General features: G+C 42.1%; 1 protein-coding gene across 1 annotated transcript; it reads left to right on the forward strand.

The window, feature by feature from the left end:
* LOC8064623 (auxin-binding protein 4) lies at positions 5,387–8,114 on the forward strand. Its single transcript, XM_002442193.2, has 5 exons — positions 5,387–5,642; positions 5,936–6,042; positions 6,356–6,556; positions 6,748–6,815; positions 7,778–8,114. The coding sequence occupies exons 1-5, from the start codon at positions 5,507–5,509 to the stop codon at positions 7,878–7,880; spliced, it is 615 nt and encodes a 204-aa protein (XP_002442238.1). The 5' UTR covers positions 5,387–5,506; the 3' UTR covers positions 7,881–8,114.

The following is a 9,306-nucleotide window of genomic DNA, read 5'->3' on the forward strand; positions in this document are numbered from 1 at the left end:
GTGTCGAACTCTAGCGGTCTCCTGCAGAGCATCGAACGCGGTCAAGTTGCCACCGGACGCGTCCGGTACTCACCGGACTTAAACTCAGGGAGGTCTGCAAACTCACAGGGTCACCGGACGGTGAGCATCGGATCGTCCAGTGCTCACCGGTCTAATACCCAGAGAGGTTTGCAAAAAGCGCGGTCATCGGATGCACCCCACCGGACGCACCTTGAACGTCTGGTGCTCTAAGTCAGGTTTACTTGCAGAAGTCAGATAGCACCGGACGCATGAACAGGAGTTACCATGCGTCCGGTGCTTAGCGTCCATTGCTTAACCCTAGCCGAGCCGAGCACCACAGCACACCGGACGTGTAGGCTCAGCGTCCGGTGCTTCCGCGTCCAGCGTCCGGTGAGTGTTTCTCAGCGAGAAACGTTCCCGAGACTTCTCTAAATTTCCCACCGGGGCAATAGAAAATATGCACTTCATTTTCTCGAAAAGCGCTGAATCCCTGCGTCAACACCTGCGTCCGGTGCTCCAAAGTCAGCCATGTGTCAGAGTCTAACGGTAACCTGCAGAGCACCGGACGCTGAGCAAATTGGCACCGGACGCGTACCACCGAACGCACAGGCCTGCGTCCGGTGCCTTACCCTAGCTGGGCCAGGCAGTGTCTGCACCGGACGCTCAGACTCAGCGTCCGGTGCTCCAGAAGCCAGCGTCCGGTGCGAGAAACACTCCCGCGACTTGTCCAATTTTCCCACCGGCGCAATAGAAAATATGCAATTCATTTTCTCAAAAGCGCCGAATCCCGCCTCGCAAGCTCGGCAGGAGGGAGAGAGGAACCTATCCTCTCTCTACCCTTCAAACTCCACCTCCTTCTCAAAGTGTGCTAACACCACCAAGTGTGTACCAACAAGTGCACGTGTGTTAGCATTTTCATAATCATTTTCTTCGAAGGAGTTAAGTTAGCTCACTAGGTTCTAAATGCATGCACATGAACAATGACACCTAGTGACACTTGATAACCGCTTAGCCAAAGAATTCCCCTCTTTATCGTTCGGCTATCTATCCTAAATGTGATCACACCCTCTATGGTATCTTGATCACCAAAACCAAAACCCTAAGCAATACCTTTGCCTTGATCTCCATAGGGTTTTGTTTTTCTCTTTCTTCTTTTCCAAGTTGAGCACTTGATCATCTTGTGGTCATCACCATTATCACCATGATCATCTCTTGCTCCATTACTTGGCATGTACCAACCTCATTAAGTCTACACACTTAGTATAGAGGTTAGTACTAGGGTTTCATCAATTATCCAAAACCAAACTAGGGCTTTCAGGAAGACGACACTCGCGTGGAGGAAGCGACGCTTGCGAAGGTGAGCTCAACCGGCTGCCGGCCAGTGCCTTGTACAGGCCTGGCTTGCTGAGAATGGTGGCATGGAGCGTTTCCAGCAAGCCAAGCTAGCTGCTGTCTTTTGCGTTAGTTAGGTCACGCTTAGGACCTTAGCCAGACAACCAAACATGAGAAAAACTACATTACGTAAGCCTGGCTAGGGCCTTAGCTAGGTTTACACACCTTGTGTATATAACTTTAAACTTAATTAAAGATTGCAAACTCATCTTCACTCAACCTGAGCATGTCACTTGGCGTTGGTCCATTGGGTAGGTAGAGTTGTTATCGCATTTTAAGGCAAAGATCGGTCTCTTGTTACCCTTCAACCGGCTCGGGGCTTATCTTGGCCCTATGTGGAGGTGTGAGTCTTTTATAAATCATGTTATGCATAACCGGAGCGAACAAAGAAGTTGATGAGGCAGTCTGAGTTAGGTGAGTGAGATGGATGCAGCTCTCTCGTGTTTGTTTACTTTGTCTCTCCTTGTGTTCGTGATGTGTTTGTGTTTGTGTGTTTGCGTGTTCGCAAGAGTGTTCAGATGCGCGTGGAATATGGATTATCCCCAACTGAGGCGAGTTCTTGATTAGTGTATTTTATCTTATTCTATAGTTGAACAATCAAGGATTAGGTAGTCTTTTAGGTGCATTTGCAAACGTAACAAGCTAGATCTACTGTTTCGGTACCAATAGTGTGCATTATGCGTCCCGCTACGTCATGCTAAAGTGTTTGATGCCACTGCATAAAAGTTGAACCAATCTATTCCATACAACATAAATTTTTGCACTTAGGTGGTGTTCAACACTTCTAGATTAGGTTTTGGAAATTCATGTCAATAGATCTAAAGATTTATAAATATGTTCCCTGAGTGACTATGTCTTGGACAGTAGCTTGAAGAGAGAGAGAGAGAGAGAGAGTGAAAGGTCCAAATGGCTAGAGGGGGTGAATAGCCTATTTAAAATTCTCTACAAAGTCAACTAGACAAGCTAATTAGTAAAATAAATGGCGAAGCTATTCTAGCACTAGCTCAACTAAGCTATGCAAGCCACCTAAACAAGTCTAGCAAGAAGGCTAAACACTAAGTCATAACAATAAAGCACAACTAAAGTTAACTACACTCCTATGTAAGAAGACTAAGCTACACAAGCTATACAACAAGTAAGATGTGCAAAAAAGTAATGGAGTGGAGTGTGATTGTTATACCGACGTTGTAGAGTAGATATATATCCAATCAATTACTCACAATCACAATCACAAGGAGAATCCTCGTCAAGAGATGACACAAGATTTTTTACCAAGGTTCACTTGCTTTCCGGCAAGCTAGTCCTTGTTATTGCGATACACCCACTTGATGGATCACGAGCTAATTGACAATCCAAAGCCAAATCCTCAGCGGGTGCCGCACATCCACTCACAAGATAGGGATCCTCCAAGCCACGAGCAATCCACTAGAGTAGCCAATTGCGATCTCCCGCGGGGAAGGCTCAAGAACTCCTCACAAATTACTTGGTGAGGCTCAAAACAATCTCCAATCACGAGCTCAACACCACTGCTGCTCCAAGCCGTCTAGGGTGTCGGGAAACACCCAAGAGTAACAAGAAATCCGCAGCAACATCAAGGATCAAGTGCCACTAGATGCAACTCTCAATGAAATGCACTTGAATCTCACTCAATCTAACTAGGATTAGCAATCAAGCAAGGAGATTAGTAGAGGGAGTGTTCTCTAGCTCAATGTATGCCTCAAGTAATCAAATGTGCAAGAGAGAACCCCCCAAAGCCGGCCACCTTCTATTTATAAGCCCCTCAAAGAGATAGAGTCGTTGGCTCTATCACTGGGCAAAAATCGGGGGCACCGGACGCTCGACCCCTACATCCGGTGCTTTGGAGTTAGCCACGTGTCCACCTTTGAATCTCATACATCAAACTCTAACGGTCACGTGCAGACCACCGGACGCGACCAAGTGAGCATCGGACACGTCCGGTACTCACCGGTCTCGTACGTAGAGAGTTTGTCAAACTCATGACTTCATCGGACTAGTCTGGTGCTCACCGGACCCATGCGCAGAGAGGGTCGCAAAACGCCCGCACACCGGACGCTGAACACCGGACCCACTCCGGTGCGTTCGGTGCTTTGTCAGAAACCCTCGTAGAAATTAAGGCTGACCCTAACAGCCACCGGACACACACACAGCCGACCCCCTGCGTCCGGTGTAGAGCGTTCGGTGCGCTCTGCTGCTCAGGCTAGATTCTGACAGCACACCGGACGCTAAAGGCCAGTGTCCGGTGCCTCCGCGCACTGCGTCCAGTGAGAAACACTCCTGCGACTTCCCCAAGTTTCCCACCGGCGCAATAGAAAATATGCACTTAATGAACCCAACCCATCTCAACCCTAGGAACTCCACCTCTTTTGCAAATGTGCTAACACCAACAAGTGTCCACCACCAAAGTGCATGTGTGTTAGCTTTTCACAAACATTTTTATCAAAATAGTTAAGTTAACACTTTACTAGATCCTAATGCATATGCTCAAGATATGGACCTAGTAGCACTTGATTAGAGAGATGACCGTGATTTCCCCTCTTGATAGTCGGCTATCTATCCTAAATCCGGTCAACCACTTCTCTACTCAACTTAGACCGGCAAAAGTAAAACCCTATGTTTATACCTTTGCCTTCATCACTTTACTCCTCGTCTATTACCATGATATCCACTTCATGCTTCATCCCTTTGTGATCATGTAGCCACCTTTCCATACCACCATGCACCTTCATCACATGTGTTGATATGCCTAACTCAAATCACTTAAACACAAGGCATTAACAACTTGGTGTCATTAATTACCAAAACCAAACTTGGGCTTTCAGAGAGAGAGAGAGAGAGATAGGTCATGGATTTATAGCCATAGCTTAGTAAGTGGGTCATGGTTCTTCTTGTCTAACTTTTGCCAATCCATGCATTGCAAATCTCTTATGTTGAGATAGTAGGATAGGGAACTAAGGATGTAAAGCCTACTTGATTGGAGAGCGCTATTTACCATATCAACTCTAGAGTAAGCCAAAATGTGGGTATACCAACATTAGGGTAGGGCAAGCCAATATTTTGATAGCATGAGCAATATTGTTACTTGGTTTGCTACCAACAAGAGGGTAAAATTGTGTTGACAACACCAAATCAATTGCATCACAAATCTATTTAACTTGCCCATATTATAGCTTGATAAAAATTGTCTTTGCAGCCATTGTTGCTTGTTCTTTGGGGTCTTTGTTACTTTGTTTGTATTTGTTGTTGCTTGTTCAATGAGGTCTTTGTTGTTTTCTTTGTACTCCTTCCATCATAAAGAGTTTATAATTCTAAGGTTCAAATTTTGTCCCACAAAAATTGCAATTGTAAATAATAGCTATTAGGCCGTACGATGCATCAAGTTGTAAGTCATTCTAGTGTGGGCATGCTATGCGAAAGAAGACTCAAGTTTATTTCCTAGCCATAAATTTTGCTAACGTTGGCTTGTGTGTGCTCATGTAAGTGAACTACGTACAACAACGTACCAGCACATTATAGGGTTGTTTTGTAGTTTTTGAGCTGCATTGGTTCTTGTGCTTGATCTTAGAATTGCAAATTTTTTGAGACAGAGGGAGTATTTATTTAGTTTTTTTAAATATAATAATGGACAACTCCTCTTTCTGATTTAAATTTTTTTTTTGCTTGTAACCAGGCCTAGAGCTGGATTGGTCAGCGAACCCAAAATAGAGCGGCTTGTTTAGTTTCGCCTAAATACTTTTCACCTCATTGCATTGAATGTTTAAATATATACATGAAGTATTAAATGTAGATAAAAAACTAATTGCACAATTAAACCTAATTAGTCTATAATTAAACATTAGTCGCTAGTTATAAATGTGCTATAGTATCAAAAACTTTTTTTTTTTACTAAACAAGGCCGATGATGGTTGCATAATAGTCGGCGCTCTTTTTTCCCTTTTTTTTTAGCGCTCAATTTTGAAGGAGACTGTCTCATAGACAGGACACAGGAGTCAGGCACCGGATTTTCCAGAAGCAAACCACCATAGAGCAGAGGAAGAGCCCAGAACTGCAAAACCCCATGAAAACAGAAAAACGATAGCGGCGGCCGCCGGAGAACATGGTGCGTGAACTACCCGCCGCCGGGGCAGCCCGAGGACCCCACCTCGCCGCCGTCGGTCGCGGGCTCCTCCTCGCGGCCCTCCTCGTGGCTGCTGCCTCCTTCCTCCCAGTAGCCGAGTCGTCCTGCCCGCGAGGTGCACCTTCCTCCCCCTTTGTCCCCTTCTCTCTCTCTCTCTCTCTCTCTCTCTCTCCCCCCCCCCCCCTCCCGGATTTCTTGAAACTTCCAAAATTGCCGCTTGACCTTACCTCCCAAGTCCCAATATCACTTTTTTTTTGGGGTGTGTATGTGTGGATTAGCAGTATCTCTAAATACACTAACTGATTTGAGACAGTTCCTTGCGAATTCGTGACAGAACTGAGCATCTTTCTTCTGATACAGTTGTAGAAAATCTTTATTAGTGTGCTGATGATATTCTGATGTATCCAGACAACTCACTGGTGAGAGACATAAGCCGCATGCAGCAGAGCAACTATGGGAGGGAAGGATTCTCGCATATAACTGTCGCTGGTGCGCTTGCTCACGGGATGAAGGAGGTGATGAATAAACCCTACGGCCATAGTGTGTTTTCCCAAACAATATTGGCATGAACAAGTATATTCGAGTAGTGGAAAGATTAAACTGAATTCACTCATGTACCTGGATGCATGGTAATTCCTTGCTTTTATGTAAACTCTGGAATTAGACCGTAATTTCAGTTCTTGATGCTATCAGTTCAAAGGTCTTAGACTGTCATGTGTAGATATGCTTGATGACTGAGCCACTGAGGGCTCATATTCGAATAATCTATGGACAGTGTGGATGCTGGTATGATTCCTTCTTGCTTCTTCATAAAATGCTTTCCTGCAGGTTGAAGTGTGGCTTCAGACATTTCGTCCAGGTCAAAGGACCCCAATCCACAGGCATTCTTGTGAAGAGGTTTTCATTGTCCTCAAAGGGAAAGGCACGCTCTTACTAGGGTCGAGCTCGCTGAAGTACCCAGGGCAGCCGCAGGAAGTTCCTGTCTTTCAGAATACCACATTTTCGGTCCCTGTAAATGATCCGCATCAGGTAAAAGATAAGGGTTGCCATTTATATGCATTTTTACTCTGTCTGATACAGTGATACCTCGTGTCCTGATTTGCACAACTCCGCTGATTATATGGTACTGTACATTGGCTAGTTTCAAGATCATGTTGGAGCATATTTTGGTGGGCAGGGTCTTTTGGTTAGTGTCTACATCATCTTTCTCTTTCTTGCAGGTCTGGAATTCTGATGAGCACGAAGATTTGCAAGTTCTTGTGACCATATCGCGCCCACCCGTCAAGATGTGAGCATATCTTACTTTAACATTGTGTTCCATTCAACTACATATGCTAACTGATCCATGTATACATACTACTTCAGAGTTAGAGTAGCCTGTGTCAAGTATGATGCATATGTGTGTTTTGAACTTTGTAGGGAGTATTCCTTATGTTTCTATATTGTTGAAGCCTATACCATATTACCATACAGTTAGAAGTTCGTCTCAGAACATTTTGGCCATGCCTAATAACAGTTATGTGGAAAAACTTGATTGAATATACTAAACTGCAAATATATATTTCATCCTTGTCTCTGAGAATCTTCATTCCTATTCCCCCTACAGTTCTAAGTTCTCACAACTACGTTTCCCAAAAAAAAGAAAGTTCTCAACTACGGAACTACCAAGATTTAATGAGTTTTTATTTCCGTTAAACTATAAGTTATCCTTGTCAAGATAGATGCTAAAGTTGTAAGGACATATGATGATGAGGGTAAAAAAGCTGGTACAAAGGTCTATCCTGGATAGCATAAAAAGCCTTACTTCTTTTCAAAAACTTCAAAAGATGCATGCAAATGTAAAATGTCGATCTTATCTAAAAAAAATACATGCAAATATAAGAATATTGATGTGATCAACATTGAACTCTATTGCCAGATTGCTAGATGTGCTATATACCTGATGAATTATTAAAAACTGGCATTTTCAACATCTGATACTATCTATCTATATCACTGATTTATCGATTTAGCCTTCTTTAGTAATTGCCCACCAACATTTCTGAATAATATATGTAGTATTATTCACATGTGTCATGATCACTTTCGCATTGTTACTGTTGACATCATCGTCATCTTTATCAGTACCATATTTTGTGTTATATGGGTATCTGCAGCATTTTTTATTGAACAGCGAATAATTCATTGCGACTTAATAACACACATATGAGCCATGAATAGTTTTCTGAGATTCAGTGACATCTGTTACAGATTTATATACGATGATTGGAGTATGCCTCATACAGCTGCGAAGCTGAAATTCCCCTACTTCTGGGACGAGGACTGCTTGACAGCACCAAAAGATGAACTCTAGGTTAAGTGGTTCCTGCAATTTATCAGCTTCATCCACGATCCTGGTGAACTACGATTCACATCTACAAGTCGTAATCCATTAGTGTACTTTCATGTGTAGTTTTGTGTTGTGACTCAGGGAAATACATTTTGGCAATGTTTATAAAATTAAGCACTTATGGAGTTGAGCCACCGAGGTTTATATTCTAGATTTTTGAACCAGTATTGATTTAAACTTCCAGAGTTCTTTGCATAATTCTTCATCCCACCAATTTAGTCTTGTTTGTTTCATAAAAAAGTTTCTACGCTTTGTTGTGATACTCCGTATCCCAGACTCATAATTAATAAGGTTGACTTTAATACAACGGTTGGAAGCAAACTGTTACTTCATATGAATTTTGAGTAATCATTCATTCTATGCATACTGGTGTATGACTTCTATATAGTATCAAGCAAAACCTTTAATCAACATATATAGTAGGTTAATGTCTAATAGCTAAGTAAACTTGAAATTCTTCACTAAATCTAACATTCAGTTAATCATTCTTCAGTTAATGTCTAATAGCTAAGTCATTAAGTGTTGTCACCTGCTGAATTTGATGTGAGAGGAAATTCCCTATTTGACACTAAAAACATTTTCTTCCATATCTAACACCAAAACTTGGAATCTCCCCCATCCATTAGTGCCACATGGAAACAAAAGATAAAATGGGTGACATATACAAAAGATTTTAAGTTTCAATATTAAATATGGAATTTTTCTCTAGACGTGAAGTTCCACTATTGCGCCATATAAGGACTGACATAACTTTTCTAATTATTAAACAATTGCAATCATATTTAAAATTTTATATTATAATAAAACTGGTCGAGTTTGTTTGTTTGTTTTGTTTTCTCAGGCGAGGCAATAGAAGCTCGCCATCTACCATGGACATCCTTTTTCACCGAAACTGATTTTGTTTTGTATAAATCCTTGAGTTTGTAATTCAGGTAGCAGGTGCTCTAGTAAAGTAGCACGGTTCAGATTTAGTTGGGATTTGGGAATAATATGACCTGGATGGATCATACCTTGTATACTAAGCAGTTGAGCGGCTATGTGCTAATGATTTAATGGAAGTGCTCTTGTTATGGCACCACCAATGCGGGTATATACCATCATCAACCTCGGACGATAACATAGTTCATACCAAAGTTGTAGATAATAATGCCATCTATAATTTTGCAGTTAAGAACTTTTTGTTTAAGATCATTTAGTGATCCAAATTTCATTCTAAGTAAACAAACTTAAAATTCTTCTTTCTGTAATTTCAAATGTACTCAGATGGAGACATGCTGTATACTTGTATACCAGAATTGCAGTGCTTGATAAGGTCTAAAACTTTATAGTTATTTTTTTTTAATTTGAGACCATTTAGCAGCTCAAGTATTTAATAAAATTATATGGCAAA

The sequence above is a fragment of the Sorghum bicolor genome, chromosome 8, assembly GCF_000003195.3.
Source record: "Sorghum bicolor cultivar BTx623 chromosome 8, Sorghum_bicolor_NCBIv3, whole genome shotgun sequence".
Lineage (NCBI taxonomy): Eukaryota > Viridiplantae > Streptophyta > Magnoliopsida > Poales > Poaceae > Sorghum > Sorghum bicolor.

What these genes read in the sequence shown, in the direction of transcription:
- LOC8064623 (XM_002442193.2), top strand. Translation starts at nt 5,507, where the DNA reads ATGGTGCGTGAACTACCCGCCGCCGGGGCAGCCCGAGGACCCCACCTC. An exon ending in TTGCTCACGGGATGAAGGAG is followed by an intron (nt 6,043 to 6,355) that starts GTGATGAATAAA and finishes GCTTTCCTGCAG; the next exon opens with GTTGAAGTGTGGCTTCAGAC. An exon ending in TCGCGCCCACCCGTCAAGAT is followed by an intron (nt 6,816 to 7,777) that starts GTGAGCATATCT and finishes CATCTGTTACAG; the next exon opens with ATTTATATACGATGATTGGA.